Below are 21,699 nucleotides of genomic sequence, written 5' to 3' on the forward strand. Positions count from 1 at the left end.
GGACATGCACAAGGATAATGTCACCGCGGTGAGATGCGCAGTATGAATTACAAACTCATTCAAGGTGGAGGTGGGATTACACCAAGGATCAGCTCTGAGTCCTTTCTTGTTTGCAATGGTGATGGACAGGTTGACTGAGGAGATCACACAGGAGTCTCCATGGACCAGTTGTTTGCAGATGACATTGTGATCTGTAGTGAGAGTAGAGAACAGGTTGAGTCTAGCCTGGAAAGGTGGAGATATGCTCTGGAGAGAAGGGGAATGAAAGTCAGTAGGCGCAAGACTGAGTACATGTGTGTGAATGAGAGGGAGCCCAGTGGAATAGTGCAGTTACAAGGAGTAGAAGTGAAAGCAGATGAGTTTAAATACTTGGGGTCAACTGTCCAAAGTAATGGAGAGTGTGGTAGAGAGGTGAAGAAGAGAGTGCAGGCAGGGTGGAGTGGGTGGAGAAAGGTGGCAGGAGTGATTTGCAAGAGTGAAGGGGAAAGTTTACAAGACAGTAGTGAGACCAGGTATGTTGTACAGCTTTCTTTGTAGGTGGGAAAACTTGCAAAATGGACAGTGGATCAAATAGTTATTTGCCTCATTATTGGGAGAAGGATGTTGAAGATGGATCCACCAGGCAGGAGGAGAAGAGAGAGGCCAAAGAGGAGGTTTATGGATGTGGTGAGGGAGGACATGCAGGTGGTTGGAGAAAGTTACAGAGGATAGGGTGAGATAGAAATGACTGATCTACTGTAGCAACCCCTAACGGGAACAGCTGAAAGAAGAACAAGAAGTAGTTGCATGACAATGGTGTCACAGTGGTGGCTCCAGAGATATTTTTCTGCAGGTGCTATGGGGGAGCTTGGCATTTTATGAGGGTGCTATGGGCTCGTGTGTCATGATGGCTCTCTGCTACACCTCTGCCACATTCATAGGCGTGTGTACACATAGCCACATGCTGATCTGTGACAGTCTCTAGTGACATACAGAATGACCAAAATCACACACAAACCTAGGCTACTATTCAATACAAATATCCACAGACCTACACATGTAGCCTATAGCCTGAGGTAAAAAAAAATGCCAACAGTAGGCAGAGGAAAAAAATCTTTCACCTACCATCAATGTCTTCATAACAGTACAATGCACCTGTTGTTGTGGTTAAGAGCAAAACCACCAATGATGACTGCAAACTCTCAAAATGGCACCAGGTGTCAATTTGAGAGTTTGCAGTATGAGAGTTGCACACAAGGTGCAACAGATCTGGCACCATCTGGCACTAAATGGGTGAGTTATTTGTAATGAAAACATGCATTTTATTATAAATTTAAATAAATGGAGGAGTGGGTGTACAGATGAACATAATACATGGTTTGAACTTTGGAGAGGTGTTGGTTTAGGGGTTATGGTCAGGAGGCTAACACTTGGCTTGTGATCAGAGCAACCTGGTTGCAAGTTTGCTGTCAGATTGGAAAAAAAAATAATCACTGAGGTCCCTTGGGTAAGACCCTGAATCACCAAGTTGTTCCTAGTGTGCAGCTAAGCACCTTGCATGGCAGTGTGCTGAAGTGGGTGAATGTGAGGCCTCATTGTAAAGCACTATGAGCATCTACAGCAGATGGAAAAATGCTACAGATATGCAGCCTATTTAACAGGCTCTCCTGACCGTGTCTGTCTGCCTGACTGGACCGAGCAGCTGCCTTGTGAATCATGATTTGTTTTAATGGGCAGATGAACAGGTGGACTTAATAAAGGGGCCGGTGAGTGGTTGTTAGAGTTTAAAAGCATGCCATCGAGTAATTAAAGTGACTCACACACTCACACACACACACACACACATCAGTCACAGCAACAATGACCAAATGCTGACCTCCAGCCAGAGCGTTATCAAGTCAAAGCTAACTATGGCCATTCCAAATCCATTACATCATAGCCCCCACCACACACACACACACACACACACACACACACACACACACACACACACACACACACACACACACACACACACATATATGCATCAACATACAACATACATACATCATACATAAAGCTGACCAGACAACAAACACACATCTCGGCGCTGGAGGCACAACAATCGTGGACTTGGGTGAGGAGGAAAGACTCTGAGAGAATAAAAGAATGAGTGCAGACTGAGAGGCGGTGGAAGGGTGGAGCCTCTCACAGCAGCAGCAGTGCACTTTTAATGAACTTTTGGGTTTTTTGGAAAAACAAAACATGCACATAAAATAAGGTGACACCAGCGAAAGTATGGGAACCGTCACTTGTTTTTCTTCCCACTTTCCCCTCTTTCCCTCATCCTGTGTGGCTCCCTGATCTTCACCCTCCCCATCCTCTGCTGCCTCTTGTCCTCCTTATGGACACCTCTGTGTCTTTGGCTTTCCCAGCTGTTGTTCTTGCTGTCAAGTGTAAAGTAATTGGGCGTCTTTCAGCCTGTACAATGTGGATTTGCATGTTGTCTCAGAGGAGCCTGCGGCTTCTTTCAAACTCGGATGGCATTAATAAACCACAAATACACCAGAACAGGAAGTCTTCTGAGTGTGATGCAAAGATAACTGCGCTCCATTTTGGCGGATAGGTTAAGCCTAATTTAATTCTTCAGCGGTTATTCTGATCCAAGCTCGCTCTCTCTCGAATCCCGCTCCGCCTCTGTCCATGCCAAGTCATAACGAATGAGCTCGATAATTAGAACCACAAAGCCAATGGTGGAGGGGGGAAGGGGTTTTAGGAATGGGTGGGGAAAGGACAAAAGGAATAGAGTGTGAGTAATACAGGCATCATGAGTGCAACTGCTCAGGCATCTTAAGATTTAGTCTCACTTTTGTGGGAGACAAAACAGCTAAACACAAACTCTACACTGCATTTTGTTTTTAGCCCAAATTCAAGCTTGCCTGAGTGGGGTGACATGGTGTGTGTGTGTGTGTGTGTGTGTGTGTGTGTGTGTGTGTGTGTGTGTGTGTGTGTGTGTGTGTGTGTGTGTGTGTGTGTGTGTGTGTGTGTGTGTGTGTGTGTGGTTTTCACTCGCTATTCTTCTGTTTGATTCCTGCCAGATAAACTTTTTACCCGAGAAGTAAATTAAATGAAGAACAAATGTGTTTTACGGGAAGATTTCATGACACACATTTACTGGCACACAAGAGCATGCACACACATGCACACACATGCACGCGCATGCATCATGTGCACAAAGCATTACAGCATTGTACCAAACTGGCCTCGTCTTCAAACAGAGTGTTTGGTTGATGTTTGTGAGATCTGGTTTTCACCATCTTTCAGTTTCTCTTTTTTCCTCTTCTCCTCTTGCGTTCCACCTCTCTGCCTTTCTTTTCCATACAAAATCTTAAGTCCAGCCATCCCTTTTGCGTTAACAGAGACCATGTGGTTTCAAGGATCCACATGGCCAGTAGTGCAGCACATTATTTGGCTTTGAATGTGTTACTGCATAAAACGGTGTAAATCACACAAACCCTCTGAGATGTCAGACCCAAACTCATGGACTTTTTCCACCTCATTGTCCTTACCTCTGATCTTATCCTCTCTTCTTGCATTTATCTGCCTCCCTTTGCATTTGATTGCATTCAGATGCAGACCTACCCTCCCGGCCACTGCAATCAACCTATCAGTTTTCTTGTGGATGTACTCATACATACAAGTAGTTGCTTTAAACTTTAAAATCTAGGTCTTTGAGTACATTTCTGCATCTGGGTTTCTGGAAGGATCCTGATTAGCAATGCTATGAAACGCCAGTCATATCAGAAACATTTTCTAGAGGTTGGGTCCTCATCTCTGACCCCTGCTTCTCGATCATATCTAACCCAGTTTTGACATTGTGTCAGTTTAATGCCAGCTCTCAAAACCCATCCATTGCCATCACAGGCCAGGCAAAAGCTAAACAGGAACTGATTTGCGTCAAACTTGATTTACCAAAAAGATTATATGACAGGCAGGAGAGCTGAGTAATCACGAAACAATCTACAAACTACAGGGTGATGATGATCTCATTCAGGTCAAGATTTGCCAAACTGGTGCAGAGGGGGCATAGAAAAGGAGCAGAGGTTTACTCAAAGAAATGTTCAACTATATATTTGTTTTGTCTGTATATTCGTTTTGTAAATTGTTTTGTCAATTGTGTCGCGAGCATGGCCCAGGCAGAGGGTCGCCCCTTTGAGTCTGGTCTGCTTGAGGTTTCTTCCTGAAATCACTAGAGGGAGTTTTTCCTTACCATTGTTGCCTGTGTGCTTGCTCTTGGGGTTGGTAAGGTTAGACCTTACTTGTGTGAAGCTCCTTGAGGCAACTTTGTTGTGATTTGACGCTATATAAATGAAAATAAATTAAAATAAATTAAATTGAAACTTTTGTACTGACAGACATCTTCATGAAACCGTCAAGTACGACAGCAACTTCTATAATTGTTGAAAGTGTGTGACATTCCCGAGAGGTTAAAGGCCGGTCGTAACAACTTCCAGGGGTTTAAGTAAGGGTCAAGTTCACATCTGGCATCACTGAGGAGAACTGGGGGTGAGCGGATTTACTAGGGGTCATCTGGATGCTAAAGTGGAGAATGTAGCTGAAAAGAAATATTACTACTGATTGATAACGCAAACACACACACAGCTACACTCACAACTTCCAACAAAAAATATGACTGAAACCAGTTAACAAGAGCTCATCCTGTGGTGAGAGTAGTTTCTTACTTCAAACCGGTGTAAGTTCTGTTTACGACTGTAAACAACCTGTTCTTACATCTGCATTATATGAATGAACAGAAGAAGTATGGAGGAAAAATCAAGCTGAAGAGAAAGCAAAACCAGAGATGTAAAGTTCAACCAATTGTTGATACAAACTTGATTTGAATGGGAGAAAGAGTTGTATAGCTAGTTCAGTTCTTTCTCCTGATACAGATATGGTTACATCTCTTTTTCAGGATTCAGGCTATTGGAAAACAATCCATTGCCTTTCATTTCCAACTGTGGAAAGCTGTGGGAAACATGAACGGATTAAATAATATAAAAAGAATAACTCAAACAAAGAAGTTCTGGTCTTACAGGTTTATGGTTTTTAGGCATGAGAACAGGTTAATAATAAGAGTTAAAAAAACTGTGAAGGACTCCAAATGGCAAAACAGTGTGGCTGTTGGAGATGTCAAGTTGGTGATATCAGTTACAACGGTCTTCTTCGTGACAGCAAGAACGAAGGATGACGATGGCAGAACAAAAGAGATAAGTAGTATATGGGCGGATGATAGCTGGGTGATTGAAATAAAGTTGGCACCAGCAGCACAAAATAATACTGGTTCCACTTCCACAGACAGAGCAGTCTCTCTCTTTATGTATCCTTTTCTCAACCTCTTCATCTCTGTCACTGTCTGTTTGCCTTTGATCCCTGGCTCCTTCAGTCTGTTTGCTCTCTCTCGCTTTCTCTCTCTCCCCCCTTTTCTTCTCACCCGTGAGATAAAAAAATGACCTGCACTCCAGTTTTGAACATTCTCACTTTCGCTCCTATCCCCTTCACTCCCTTCAACGTGCTTGAGGAATGTGTCAAAGTCGCACAAAAGAACAAAAGCCCGACAGGAGGTGAAGGAGAGGGGGGAAGGAAGGAGGGAAAGTTGCAAGAGGTAAGGAGGGAAGGAATGAGAGGATGAGGTGAGAAGAGTGGAGCATGGTCGGCTCTGCTGGGGGCACTTTGTCACTGAGCTGAGGTGCAGCATTGCCCATGTTTCAAACAGCACCACCACCAGATGGGTGAGGTTGGCACTGCGTCGTCTGTCGTGGCTGTCTTTTGAACTCAGTGGACCATTTGATGTATTTTATGTTAACTTGTGGAAAAATGCAAATGAGCAAAGATTCATTTTCACATCGCTGACAGGTCTCGATTGTGACCATTGTGTTTGCATTGCCCACTTTTAAACAGGAGCAAGATCCTGCGTTCAACAGGCCCCCACTGAAAAAACAGAAAACCAAATTAAATTGCTTCAACTAGAAACACTTAAATGAATCAAGTTTGTCAACGTTAACAAGTTAATGTAAATATTATTTGTAGTTTATTTGGATCAACCTAATATATTTGACTGTTACCAACTGAAGAACGTTATTAGTTCAGTTCAACAATTTCTCTGTATTTATTATACAGCATGGTGGCTTAGTGGTTAACACTGTTGTCTCACAGCAAGAAGGTCATGGGTTTGATTACCACCTATGGCCTTTCTGCACTCAAAAAACTGATGCATTGGATGAACTCAATTCAATTATGTGCAGTATTTCCATCTAATAAATATATGTAGCCCCAACTCAAATAAAGAGTATCTATGCAAGATAATTTAATTTAATTTAGTTGGGATTACATATATTTATTAGATGGAAATCCTGCCCATAACTGAACTGAGTTCAACCAGTGAGCCATTTTGTGTGTGTGTGTGTGTGTGTGTGTGTGTGTGTGTGTGTGTGTGTGCGTGCGTGTGTGTGTGTGTGTGTGTGTGTGTGTGTGTGTGTGTGTGTGTGTGTGTGTGTGTGTGTGTGTGGAGTTTGCATGTTCAATAAAAAAAACAAAAAACAAAACTGACTCACTGGATGAACTCAGTTCAATTATGTGGAGGATTTCCATCTAATAAATATATGTAGCCCCAACTCAAATAATGCACATCCATGCAAGAAAATTTAATTTAATTTAGTTGGTACTACATATATTTATTAGATGGAAATCCTGCCCATAACTGAATTGAGTTCATCCAATGAGCCATTTTGTGTGTGTGGTGTGTGTGTGTGTGTGTGTGTGTGTGTGTGTGTGTGTGTGTGTGTGTGTGTGTGTGTGTGTGTGTGTGTGTGTGTGTGTGTGTGTGTGTGGAGTTTGCATGTTTAATAAAAAAACAAACAAAAATGACTCACTGGATGAACTCAATTCAATTATGTGGAGGATTTCCATCTAATAAATATATGTAGCCCCAACTCAAATAATGCACATCCATGCGAGAAAATTTTATTTAATTTAGTTGGGACTACATATACGAGGTCTGTTAGAAAAGTATCTGACCTTATTATTTTTTTCAAAAACCATATGGATTTGAATCACGTGTGATTACATCAGACATGCTTGAACCCTTGTGGGCATGCGAGAGTTTTTTCACACCTGTCGGTTACGTCATTCACCTGTGGGCAGTCTTTGAGTGAGCAGTCGCCCACCCTCTCGTCAATTTTTTCATTGTTTAGGAATGGCTCAGAGACTGTTGCTTTGTTTGATCAAAATTTTTTTCAAAACTGTAAGGCACAACTGAGTGGACACCATTCGATAAATTCAGCTTGTTTTCGGTAAAAATTTTAACGGCTGATGACAGATTTTGGTCTGGTAGTGTCGCTTTAAGGACGGCCCACGGCGCCTGATGGCGATCTGCGCTTCGAGGCGGCAGCGTCTCGCCGTTTCAAGTTGAAAACTTCCACATTTCAGGCTCTGTTGATCCAGGAAGTCGTCAGAGAACAGAGAACTTTCAGAAGAAGTCAGCATGAGGAGTTTATTCGGACATTCCATTGTTAACGGACATTTTGTAATGAAAGAACGTGCGGGCAGAGTCGCATGTCAGGCCGGACCCGACCGCGGGGGGTCGTGACAGGAAAAACACCTCCGTTGGAAACCTTAACGGGCAAGTTGGAACATGCCCAAGCTGTTAAACAATTTCTCAGTTACTCACTTGTTGAAAGCCATCAAAAGCCGCCTGAATTTTACAAATGGTTTTCAACACGGAGGTGTTTTTCCTGTCGCGGCGCAGACGGATTCGCCGAGTCGTCACGGAAACGACTCAGCGAATTTGCGCGCACGTCTTTCATTAAAAAATGTCCTTAAACAGTGGAATGTCCGCATAAAGTCCTCATGCCGGCCTCTTCTGAATCTTCTCTGTTCTCTCATGATGTCCTGGGTGCAATAAGCCTTAGATTAGGATGTTTTCAGGTCAAAACAGGCCGACGACGGCGCCTGGCAGCACTGCGCGACGTCCTGCTCCGTGGGAAGTCCTTACAGTGACAGAAACACCCCATAATCTCTCATCAGCCGTTAAAGTTTTCACCGAAAACCAGCTAAATTTCTCGAATAGTGTTCACTCGGATATCCCTCACAGGTCCAGAAAAAATTTTGATAAAGCAACGCGCGCCGTCTCAAGCAGCGTGTGAAACAAAGGAATTCAGCTGAGAAGGCTGTACCACATCTCACTCAAGGCCTGCCCACAGGGAAATGATGTCACCGACACGCGTGAAAAACTCACGCATGCACACGAGGGTTCAAGCATGATTGGTGTAATCCCACCTCATTCAAATCCATATAGTTAAAAAAAAAAGTGTCGGTTTCTTATCTAATAGACCTCGTATTTATTAGATGGAAATCCAATCCAATGAGTCAGTTTTTTGAGTGTTCTCCCCGTGTTTGCGTGGGTTTCCTCTCATATTTAAAGACATGCAGGTTAGGTGAATTGGAAACTTTATAAATGTCCAGGTCTCCCTTGCAAAAGGACTAACCCGATTAAATTAAATACAGTAACTTTAAGATGAGGCAAATACAAAAACACATCAGAGTGACGTATGCCACAAAAACTACAGTGTTAAAATTTCACAATCAAATATTTCTGAACTGATTTCAACTCATAAACTGTTACTTCATTTTTACTATTTTTGCTATGAGTTACCTGGACATATAGTCTTCATTCAACTGGCTACAAGTGTCATTTTCCATTCTGAAAGTGTCATTTTAACTCCATGAGTAGACTGAGAAATGGCATTTTTAAGTAAATTTCCTAAATCAGAAACTGAGAGGCAACTCAGAAATCTGCCGTCAGATGATCAGCTCTCAACCTGCCACCAGTTTAATTCAAAAACAATTTAAAAGTGTTTTTATTGGTATAAAATGACCTAACGACGAGCTTTACCTACATTTGTCTTATAATCAACAGAGGAGGGCAGAGGTCATGTGATCAACATGTGATCCTGCAGCAGGTGGGATTTAATCTCCAAAAAGGACATTTTATTCCCATCAAACTGAGAGCAATCAAACTGTTAATACACCAGGAATCAAGTGGTTGGTGGTTACATTTCAGCAGATGTGCCGGAAAACTGCTGAACAGTGGCTGACACACACACACACACACACACACACACACACACACACACACACACACACACACACACACACACACACACACACACACACACACACACACACACACACACACACACACACACACACACAGGTCCCAATGACCACCATTTGGGGCTCTTGCCAAGAAGTTGAAAAAGAGATAACTGGAAAAATCTGGCAGATATACAACCCCTGGCAAAAATTATGGAATCACCGGCCTCAGAGGATGTTCATTCAGTTGTTTAATTTTGTCGAAAAAAAGCAGATCACAGACATGACACAAAACTAAAGTCATTTCAAATGGCAACTTTCTGGCTTTAAGAAACACTATAAGAAATCAGGAAATAAATTGTGGCAGTCAGTAACAGTTACTTTATTAGACCAAGCAGAGGGAAAAAATATGGACTCACTCAGTTGGAATCACCTTGTAAATTTCCATCCCCAAAACTAACACCTGCATCAAATCAGATCTGCTCGTTAGTCTGCATCTAAAAAGGAGTGATCACACCTTGGAGAGCTGTTGCACCAAGTGGACTGACATGAATCATGGCTCCAACATGAGAGATGTCAATTGAAACAAAGGAGAGGATTATCAAACTCTTAAAAGAGGGTAAATCATCACGCAATATTGCAAAAGATGTTGGTTGTTCACAGTCAGCTGTGTCTAATCTCTGGACCAAATACAAACAAAATGGGAAGGTTGTTAAAGGCAAACATACTGGTAGACCAAGGAAGACATCAAAGCATCAAGACAGAAAACTTAAAGCAATATGTCTCAAAAATCGAAAATGCACAACAAAACAAATGAGGAACAAATGGGAGGAAATGGGAGGAAACTGGAGTCAACGTCTGTGACCGAACTGTAAGAAACCGCCTAAAGGAAATGGGATTTACATACAGAAAAGCTAAATGAAAGCCATCATTAACACCTAAACAGAAAAAAAACAAGGTTACAATGGGCTAAGGAAAAGCAATCGTGGACTGTGGATGACTGAATGAAAGTCATATTCAGTGATGAATCTCGAATCTGCGTTGGGCAAGGTGATGATGCTGGAACTTTTGTTTGGTGCCGTTCCAGTGAGATTTATAAAGATGACTGCCTGAAGAGAACATGTAAATTTCCACAGTCATTGATGATATGGGGCTGCATGTCAGGTAAAGGCACTGGGGAGATGGCTGTCATTACATCATCAATAAATGCACAAGTTTACGTTGATATTATGGACACTTTTCTTATCCCATCAATTGAAAGGATGTTTGGGGATGATGAAATCATTTTTCAAGATGATAATGCATCTTGTCATAGAGCAAAAACTGTGAAAACATTTCTTGCAAAAAGACACATAAGGTTAATGTCATGGCCTGCAAATAGTCCGGATCTTAATCCAATTGAAAATCTTTGGTGGAAGTTGAAGAAAATGTTGTGTGGGCCGCCAGAAGAGGAGGTACTGCTGGCCCACCACCAGAGGGCGCCCTGCCTGAAGTGTGGGCTTCAGGCACGAGAGGGCGCTGCCGCCACGGACACAGCCGGGAGTGACAGCTGTCACTCATTAATTCCTGACAGCTGTCACTCATTCTTCATCATCTCACTCCATAAAACCCAGACGTCATCTCCACCTCATCGCCGAGATATCGTACTTCTTTGGAGGTAACTTTCTCTGCCTATATTAATTGATTCTAAGAGCTATTGTTTTGCAGCTGTCAACCAGAGGACCGGCGTGGGTCGCGACTGTTTCGTCCTACGTCCGTCAGATAAGTGGTTAAACAGACGCTGCACGAGTGTGTGTTAGAGGTGGAGGTGGCATTCCCACCGTTGTTGTTACGGGGTGTACACACACCCACACTTGACTGTCTTTGTTCTTCGCCAGCAGTACCAGATCCGACAGTCGGGGACGGTGATCACCTGCGAATTCGGGACTTGGCGGCTCCAGTATTCACCAGGTTCGGTGGCGGCGGAAATCGTGTGGTTCCGGCTCTTCTCAGGACAGACGTCTTCTATCCTCGAGCCTGCCCACACGTCACCTTTGTGGATTGACTGTAATCATATTCTGAGATTGTCTGTGTATTCGTTGTGCACATTCACAACATTAAATTGTTACTTTTTGGCTCATCTATTGACCGTTCATTTGCGCCCCCTGTTGTGGGTCCGTGTCACTACACTTTCACAACAGAAAATGGTCCATGACAAGGCTCCAACCTGCAAAGCTGATCTGGCAACAGCAATCAGAGAAAGTTGGAGCCAGATTGATGAAGAGTACTGTTTGTCACTCATTAAGTCCATGCCTCAGAGACTGCAAGCTGTTATAAAAGCCAGAGGTGGTGCAACAAAATACTAGTGATGTGTTGGAGCATTCTTTTGTTTTTCATGATTCCACAATTTTTTCCTCAGAATTGAGTGATTCCATATTTTTTTCCCTCTGCTTGGTCTAAAAAAGTAACCGTTACTGACTGCCACAATTTTTTTCCTGATTTCTTATAGTGTTTCTTAAAGCCAGAAAACTGCCATTTGAAATGACTTTAGTTTTGTGTCATGTCTGTGATCTGCTTTTTTTCTACAAAATTAAACAACTGAATGAACATCCTCCGAGGCCGGTGATTCCATCATTTTTGCCAGGGGTTGTACAGCTTACAATCAAAATTTGATTGATTGACTGATATTTCCTTATTCAAGGACAGTCTCCCCCCAAAAATCATATCTTGTACACGGACAGACAGGCAGCCAGCCACACAGACAGATCAACAGTCTTTCTTTCTTTCTTTCTTTCTTTCTTTCTTTCTTTCTTTCTTTCTTTCTTTCTTTCTTTCTTTCTTTCTTTCTTTCTTTCTTTCTTTCTTCACAATTTGAGATGAAATTTGTCTTTAATTATTGTGGTAACACCATAATTAAATTGTGTGTGGACAAGATAACTCAAAAACGTGTGGATGGATTTCCTTCAAACTTGGTGGGAATATTACTGTGATTTATATTGTGGTGTGCAGAACATGCAGGGTATGCATCAGATCTCTTATGCCTTTTGTTGTCGTTCTTGTTGTTGTTGGTCGTGGTGGTGAGGTGATCACCGCTTTGTGTGATATCACATTGTTTGTTACACTATTCCAAAAATTGCTGACTTGTTTTCTGCACAGACACTTCATCAGAAATGAAGTGATTGTATTTGGTTGGTAATCTTTTTAATGTTTCTTGCTTCAACAACCGTTTTCCCTTTATGGAATTACAAAGATGCAATTACAGTTAGAAATAAAATTGTGATGGCCTTCCTGTCTGTTAATGGAGATAATAATGTTTGGCCATGGCTGAAGTGTGCTCCCCGGAGTTCCCTTCTACTTGTTGTAGTTGTTGATATCATCGGTGATGATTTAGTCGATTCAGAGTGTTTTATTTCAGTAGCCCAGAGCACACTTTTAACAAGTTCACAAAATCAGATGCAAACAAAGTGCAACTGAGCTTGTGACCTCTAATATTATTACTATCTTGTCTTTGTTGTTTAGACTTGGAGGAACTTGTGAAGTCTCACGGCAGTTCGTGATGGCATTACGAAAAGTAAATTAATCTATGGTTCGTGATACCGTCACGAAAATGTGGCGCTTTTCGTGACTGGGGCACAAATTCATTTGGGGTGACATGGTGGGGGTGGGGGGTTATGGTTAGGGTTAGGGCAGGGGTAGAATTAGAAATAGTAAAATAAAAAAACGCGTCACGAAAATGTGACTCATTTCGTGACGGGGGACGAAGAAATGCTGTGATTGGGTTGGATTGGAGCACGGTGTGTGGCCAATGAGTAGCGTGCGCGCGCGCTAATGTATGTGCGCGAGCTTTGTTCTCATCAAACAGCCTCGCGATCAGTGCGTAAAGCGCACATGACCTTATCCAATATCACACACACACACACACACACACACACACACACACACACACACACACACACACACACACACACACACACACACACACACACACACACACACACACACAGTCTCCTGGGTTACCTAATAAATTTGCTGTGCAGTGCAGCAGTCGGGATCATCCATCAAGAGTCAATAGTTAACAGCGGCTTTGTCCCATTTCCATCCATCATCAGCGCGTGCATATATGCAATGTGTGCGTGTGTGTTCTTCATAGGACTACCTCTGACCCCGAGGGCCCCTAACCCTGCCCTCCGGGGGCCCCCGTCTCCTCCTCCTCTCTCCTCTTTCTTCCGTTCGAGCAGCAGGGAGTAAAGGGCTCCGAGGAGCCACCGCCGCCCGCGCGCGCACACTTTTATTTTAATCTCTCCCCCTCGTGCTTTCACAGGGTGTTTTAGCCTCGGTGGCAGGTTCCGCTAAATGAACCAGTTGAGGGCAGAAGCTGTATCCCATTACCACCGCTTTTATTTTTATGACACTGCGCCTTGGTGCAGACTGGGGGTGAACTTGACCTCCCTTTTCTGGCTCCTCGCACGCGCGCACCCAGCTTGGCCATGCACGCAGCTTGGCAGTCTGGCTCAGGCTGCCCTGCCACGAATAAAGTTCAGTCATTCAGCTGTGAACGATGTAGACATTTCTCCTGACTTTACGCGCACACAGTGGGTCGTCTTCGAACGCTGGCTATGTGGTCCATGGGCGTGGTCAGGGTGGCACTGTGGCGCTTGTCTGCAGATCTGCAACGTACGGGGCGTGCCCACGAAGAAGGGGCGTGTCCATCCCTTCACCAGCACCTTTGACTTCAGAGCAATTCCATTGCATCGCACCGCATATAACGCGCGCCGGCACAAAGGAGAACGATTTGGAGTCAGAGCGCTGACTGCTGGACACTCATCCCTGGAGTAACGGGACAGAAGCAAACCGTCCACTGTAAAACGCTCCTTTGGACCATTTTGCGCACAAACGCGAATGGACAGCGTCAAACTTGGACCTGACAGTTCATTTAAGGTCAAATTACTAACAAACATGGAGCGCAAAATCCCTGACTTCTCCGGCACCTGGGTGATGAAGAGCTCAGAAAACTTCGAGGAGATGTTGAAAGTGTTGGGTAAGTGATGAACATTATGTTAGTCACCTGACCATGCGGTAAACAGTCTGAGTTTACGCGCAATAATATGTTTGAAGCTTTTTGCTTCTGTGCGTAATGACGCATGATCCGATATGTCAGCGCGTACTGCAGCGGCTTTCTGAGAACTTTATGGGTCAAATCCTCCTCTGTGTCCGCGGGTCAGCGCCCGTGGGTGGTGGTGCTGGTGAAAATGTGGCGGTGGGGATGGGTGTGTGTGTGTGTGTGTGTGTGTGTGGCGGGGGGGGGGGGGGGGGGGGGGGGTTGTCTTTGTCATTCTGCACAAACCGAAACAGCGCCTGGCCGCGGGGACAGACTCAGCTATCGTTGTCTCCTTTCCCTCTTTGGCCTCCTGCGCTGACACAATGGGGACAGAACGGCGACACATCTGTCTGTGTCACAGCGCACATTGTGTGCGAGCAGCGCCGTTATGGCTCCATACAGTGCGGGACAGTAACATCTTTATCCGATGTGACACTGGCAAACAAAGACAAACACCTGCTGCCCAGTTTCGGATTGTTCCATCTATTGTGCGCGCCTGCCCTCCATCAGGCGTCAGAGCGTGTACGTGTGCGCGCGCGCGTTAAATCCGTCGGTCGTTCCCAGCTAATTCCTGGTGGATGCCACGGACTGTGCACACCTGGAATTCACATCATCACAAGTTCACACGAAGAGATATGACAGGTCCAAACAATGCCGCCTTTTTCTATCTCCGACTTTCTCCGACGCGCGCGTACGCACGCACTCTGACTGTGTGAAGCTTAAGGTCAAAATCCAGAGTTCTTCTTTTGGCTGCACCCATCCTCACTGACCCAAGCACCAACTTCAGGTTGGCTGACGCTCTAATTACTGATGCATTTATATTTTTAAAACTCTGTTTCGTCTTTATTTAAAAGTTTGTACTTGTGTTGTGTGTGCGTGTGCGTGTTGTGTTGTGTGCGCAGAACAGGATGCAAGTGGAGGTGATGGTGTTCACAACAGCATGTGTTAAAACCTGCAGAGTCTTAGAGTGTTGTTTTCACACCTTGTTAATCTTTGCACAGCCTTGGACGCGTTTCTCAGAGACAATTACATATCAGTGTTGATTCATTTAGTGTAAGTGAATGAATGAACTCTCTGAAGATATTTTAACCCTGTCTATACGAGCTGAGTGAGAAAGGACAAACGTGAAACTTGGAAGTATAGTATCAAAGCCACACGAAGCCTGAGCAGTGTCATACAGCAGCACGATATTCTACATGGTTGCTGTGTTCCACTTCATGGTTGTGTCGTTTGTCCAATCAGGTTTAACAATTTTTTGGTGCTAATGAACAGTGCGTGTGTACATGTGTTAATGCTCGCTTTCTGTCCACTGCATGGGTTGCAATGCAGGCTGCAGTGTCTGCAAAATAAGGCAATAATAATAGTGCACCACTTCCGTCAGTTTGTAGGTAAATGTATGCAATTATGGAGAGTTCTGAAACAACTTATGGACAGATGAATGAGACAAAGACCAGCTTGTAGAATGAAAGGAAGAACAGCTGGAAGATCAGGGAACTATCTCATCTGTGAAGCAAGATGGAGGCAGTGGTAGGTTTGGCTGCAAATGGAACTGGTTCACTAATGTTTATTAGACTTGATGCAAAGCAGAAATAAACTGTTGTCATGACCCTGTCTGTCAGTTTGTTTGTCTGCTGCAATATTTTCACAATGCAAAGAGAAATTTCAATCAGACTTGGTGCATAAACTCAGTGGACTATCTGCTCACAACACAAGCCATGTTAAGATCACTGGTCTGAGGTCAAGGTCATATCAGAGGTCATTGTCTAAAATACATTCATGACCACATCCGAGGAGCTGTGGAAATGTGTTTTTCTACTTAGAAGTCTGTTCTCTTGGGACTATGATATCATGTGATGATGTCAAATTAAATTAAAAAAAATTAGCTGATGGTGGCGAGGCACTGCATCCCCTTGGATGCCTTGTTGATGATGTATCTGCTGCCAAAAGGTCAGAGTTACTGCTTTATATTCCCAAATTCTTCAGAACGCTTCACTGAAGCATACAGAAAAAGCAAACTAAGATTTTTTTTTAAAGGTAAAGAATTGTTCTGCAATGGCCAAGTACAGCAGCTAAAGCTGAATCCAAATGAGCATGTGTTTCACTTTTTGAAGGCAAAAAAAAGAATGCAAGGTGTCTCAATAAGCAGAAACTGAAAACTGCTGAACTAAAAACCAGGAAAGACCCCCCCCCCCCCCCCACCCACCCAAAAAAAAAAAAAAACTGGTGATGTATGCTGGTTATATGGACTACAAAGAATTAGTAGCCAAACATGATAGATGACAATTCATTTGCAGTTGTGTTAGTTTGTCCAATTATTTAAGGTCATTTTAAAAGAGGGAGCCACATATAAAAACATCTACAACATTCTTTTTATTTGGATATCAATACTCTCAATTTAAAGATGAAAGTTTGCACTTTGATCAGATGTGAATGATCTACTTTCACATACAGAAAGCTCTCAACATGTTATTTAATGCTCAGATAACACATATGTACAGTGAGGAAAGTAAGTATTTGATCCACTGTCGATTACAAAGAATGACGAGGTCTGTAAGTTTTATTGTAGGTGCACTTTCACTGTGAGAGACAGATTCTATATATATATATATATATATATATATATATATATATATATATATATATATATATATATATATATATATATATATCAAGAAATCACATCGTATGATTTTTAAATAATGAATTTTCATTTTATTACATGAAATAAGTATTTGACCCCCTACCAACCAGCAAGAATTCTGGCTCACACAGACCTGTTAATTTTTCTTTAAGAAGCCCTCTTATTCTGCACTCTTTACCTGTACTAACTGCACCTGTTTGAACTTGTTACCTGTATAAAAGACACCTGATCACACACTCAATCAATCACACTCCAACCTGTCCACCATAGCCAAGACCAAAGAGCTGTCTAAGGACACCAGGGACAAAACTGCAGACCTGCACAAGGCTTGGATGGACTACAGGACAACAGGCAAGCAGCTTGGTAGAAGACAACAACTGTTATGATTATTTATTAGAAAGTGGAAGAAACACAAGATGACTGTCAATCTCCCTCAGTCTGGGATTCCATGCAAGATCTCACTTTGTGGGGTAAGGATGATTCTGAGAAAGTCCAGAACAGCACAGGAGGACCTGGTCAATGACCTGAAGAGAGCTGGGACCACAGTTGCAAAGATTACATTAGTAACACACTACGCCATCATGGTTTAGCATCAAGTAGGTCACACAAGGTCCCCCTGCTCAGGCCAACATATGTCCAGGTCTGTTTGAAGTTCACCTGTGATCATCATCTGGATGCTTGGGAGAAGGTAATGTGGTCAGATGAGACCAAAATAGAGCTTTTTTGGTATCAATCCCACTCTCCATGTTTAGAGGATGAGGACAACCCCAAGAACACCATCCCAACTGTGAAGCATGTAGGTGGAAACATCATTTTGGGGGGTGCTTTTCTGCAGAGGGGACAGGACGACTGCACCATATTGAAGGGAGGATGGATGGGGCCATGTATTGTAAGATTTTTGCAAACAACCTCCTTCCCCCAGTCAGATCATTGAAGATGGGTCGTGGCTGGGTCTTCCAGCATGACAGTGACTCCCAAACACACAGCCAGGGCAACTAAGGAGTGTAAGAAGCAGTGCCCTAGCCAGTCTCCAGACCTGAACTCAATAGAAAATCTTTGGAGGAAGCTGAAACTCAAATTCTGAAAGATCTGGAGAAGATCTGTATGGAGGAGTGGACCAAAATCCCTGCTGCAGTGTGCAAACTTATTCAAGAACTACAGGAAAACATCTGATCTCTGTAATGCAAACAAAGGTTTCAGTACCAAATATTAAGGTCTGTTTTTCTATTGAATCAAATACTTATTTCATGCAATAAAATGCAAACTATTTATTTAAAAATCATACAATGTGATTTTCTGATAATTTTTTTTTAAGATTCTGTCTGACAGTTGAAGTGTACCTATAAAAATACAGACCTCTCCATTCTTTGTAGGGGGGAAAACGTGCAAAATTGACAGTGGATCAAATGCTTATTTGCCTCAGTGTATGTACATTTGTATAAGTGACTCAAAAAAAGAGCAGAACACAGGTACCTTGTACTTCCCAGCATGTGTGCATGATTTCACAGCTGTGCACAGCCTGTCAGTGCCATCCTTCTTTCCTCAGCTGGGCTCTATTCCCCTATTCCTCTTGCCTTTTCCCACTGTTTTCTCTGCTTTTTAACTTCTGCTTCTGAGGATCACTGTTCGTATGTTGGGGGTTGCCAGGTCTGTTTGTCTTCAAGCATTTTGGTTGTACTTTTGTAAACGTCTCCAGGTAATTTCTGCATGACAGCTGGCAGTTATTTGAGAAGCTGTGCCCCCACCCCTTGGTGGCTCCCAAATGGTCCACAGGTCAGCACTTGACTTCTGTGTTGCAGGCAACACAGTGAAGATACACAGAGTTCGTTTCATGTATGGTGGTGTTTTTACTGCCTGAAATCATCCAGATGCTTGAGTTGGAGAATTTTCTTTCTTCATGCAGAAATATACACATAAGAGCTAATGCTCCTTTTCATTTAAAAAAAACAGGAGAACAAACATTGAAATTATCTGGGTACAACGTTGAGAATCCCAGAGTGCAGCATACACTAAATATTTCTGCACAGGTAATGACAATAATGTAGTTCTGTGGACTGAGCGTGAATATCCTGATGGATGCTGTATGACTGCACGTTTCTGTCTGTGTATATATTTACACTTGGTGACAGGTGGGAATGCGTGAGCAGTGGGAAGTGTGAAACCTAAATCATCTGTAGGAACATAACCATGTGCAGACACTTCCCCTCACATTTGGACAGAGATCATCACACACTGCCTTGTCCTTTTGACTTACCCCCCCCCCCCCCCCCCCCAGCATCTTAGCTGCACCCTTCTCCCAGTTTGGAGGTCAAAGCCCTGAGAGCTCCTATTAGCACTGGGACCCATGCGGCCTTTACCTTTTACATATTTTCTGGTCTTATGATGCTCTTTCTTTCTGCCGTTGCTATCACTTGGAATCAGAATCAGAATCAGAATTTCTTTATTGTCCCGTAAAGGGAAATTAGTGTTGCAGCAGGAGCACACAAAAGACAAGGTACACAAAGATAACAATATTAACAGTGAAAATAAGACCCAATTAAAAGTCTAAAATCAAACATTATAAAAATAATAAAAACAATACCCATACAATATCAAATATTCAATCCAGAGTCCATGCCAAAACAAAGTATTGCAAAAGTGCAATATGAGGATGTGCAAATAAGCAATAGTAGTGCAAAATAAACAAGAACATCAAATGCTAATTGCCATTAAGTAATGAAATTGCACTGGGGATAAACGAGACCTGAAATCTTTTAGTCCTCCTCATAGGAGCCCTAAAACGACCACAGTCACAAAGATCAGATGTGATCTTTGTGACTGTGGCAGTAGATCAGTTCTTGGAATTGTTGTATCTACCAATACTGCCCCTTTCTACTCCTTTCTACTCTACTCATTATGTCTGGTTGGTTGATGCTGTTTTTCTGTCTGCCTCGATGTACCTGGTGCTCGGGGCCTGTTCTAAATGGTAAATGTTCTAAATGGTAAATTTATATGGCGCTTTCCTATCTGCATCAGACGCTCAAAGAGCTTTACAATAATACCTCACATTCACCCTGATGTGAGGGTGCTACCATACAAGGTACTCACAACACACCGGGAGCAACTAGGGGATCAAGGACCTTGCCTGACCTTTTGGTCAGGCTGGGATTTGAACTGAGGATCCTCTGGTCTCAAGCCCAACGCTTTAACCACTAGACCATCACCTACCCCAGGTTCCCTAGATTGGAACCTTTGTTGAATTATGAGGAGTGTGTCTTGACATCTGTGGCATTGATCTCTACCTTTTTTTTATTCCAGTAGGGTGTCTGATGACTGGTGGTGAAAACATGTTGCTGGCTTGGATCTTATTTCTACCACTGAGCTGCGTTCTTAAAGGCTCCTTCACACATAGTGCGAAGTTTGGTCGAATACGGCTAAATAGGGCGAAACAGTTCAAATTAGCGCACCACGAAACATTGCGCTGATGGGCAGGCGTGCATGATCCCGGTGCGAGGGTTCGTGCACGCGACAGTGTCTTTCGAGGAGGAACACAGTGTGAGGTGCACCACTGATGTGGAACAAAGACAACATAAAAACCAGCTGATACCTGTGGAACCACAGGTACCAGTGTTATGTGGAATATAAAAAAAACGTACCACCCATGGGATTCATACCTGCACTTTACTGATTGTCAGCTTGAAACTTTACCACTGAGCTACTGTCACTGGCCTCTTATCAAGCGGGCAATACTAATATGATCCATCTGTTCCTTAGTAGATGTCCCATGGTCACTCACATACAGTCATGAAATGATAGAATGAGAAGCAGTTCGCTCTTCTCATGTCCACATCTGCTGGTGCGTATCCAGCCGGCCCGTGCGCGTGTCCTGCCCGACACGCGTGTCTTGTGAACGGTGCGCCAGAACTGACACTGCGCCATATGGAACAGAGCTCATGTGGGTGACGTGAAAATCAGATCGCTCGCTGCGTGTTCTGATCTGACGGCCAGTTTCAGCCTGGGGGCAGCCTGTCAATTGGCTGCAGCGAGGGAACATGCGCAGGCTGGAGCCCACAGCATATGTCGCCACAGCGATATATGTTTTTATTTATGTCCACGTGATGACAGCAAACAGACACACGTGCATCACAGTGGGCTTTTGTTAGTCCATGTCTGTCCAAACACAGTACGTGTTGTCCAACTGGGATGTCCAGAATGACAGATCTCCACAGCTGCTTCAGTGGGCGGACACACCTCCTGTCAGTTTAGGGCACATACCAAAGCCACACTCGTGGGGAACATAGATAAATTTCACTGCCAGCATGACAGTGATTGTCTGCAGTCTGTTGTTGTGCCAAGAGTGCGACTGGCTACACATTTTCTAAGTGCCAAATGAGCGGTGTTAGATGTACATGTGTGTCAGCTGGAATTTGGCTGATACCTACCGCAAGAGGGATCGACGGGTTTGCACAGCGCACATTCTGTCTTTCAGCCACTGGTGTGCGCAAATAGTTGTAGCAACAGGTGTACGAGGCATTTGAGGCAGGGATGATTTTACATGTTTTGCACACGATTCCTGCTTCATGCACACTTTGTGCGCACTTCGACTAAACTTCGCACTGTGTGTGAAGGGGCCCTAATGCTTGCCTTACTCTGAGGAGGTACTTGATTGTGGCTGTCCTCCTGGCTTCTTCAACATAGCTCCCATTGCCCTGTGGAATACCAACATACGTGTAACAGTCCTGTATGTCTGCAATCCCTGCCTTCAGGTTACTTTACTCCCTCAATCTTAAGCATCTTCATCCTCTTTGCCGCTGTTTGGCCACTCATCCATTCTGACCGTCATGCAGATGTCATTGCTCAACGTGTTCTCATGAGTCAATGTCTTGGCATCGTT

At 43.5% G+C, this 21,699-nt stretch overlaps 1 protein-coding gene across 1 annotated transcript in view; it reads left to right on the forward strand.

Moving 5' to 3' along the window:
- The first annotated feature begins 13,799 nt into the window (after positions 1-13,799).
- The window catches only part of crabp2a (cellular retinoic acid binding protein 2, a), a 39,925-nt gene continuing 32,025 nt past the window's right edge, over positions 13,800-21,699 (forward strand). The window contains exon 1 of the mRNA XM_034174719.1: positions 13,800-14,125. Coding sequence (XP_034030610.1) covers positions 13,987-14,125 — 139 coding nt within the window. The 5' untranslated portion in view covers positions 13,800-13,986. The remainder of the gene's footprint in view (positions 14,126-21,699) is intronic.

The sequence above is a fragment of the Thalassophryne amazonica genome, chromosome 7, assembly GCF_902500255.1.
Source record: "Thalassophryne amazonica chromosome 7, fThaAma1.1, whole genome shotgun sequence".
Classification (NCBI taxonomy): domain Eukaryota; kingdom Metazoa; phylum Chordata; class Actinopteri; order Batrachoidiformes; family Batrachoididae; genus Thalassophryne; species Thalassophryne amazonica.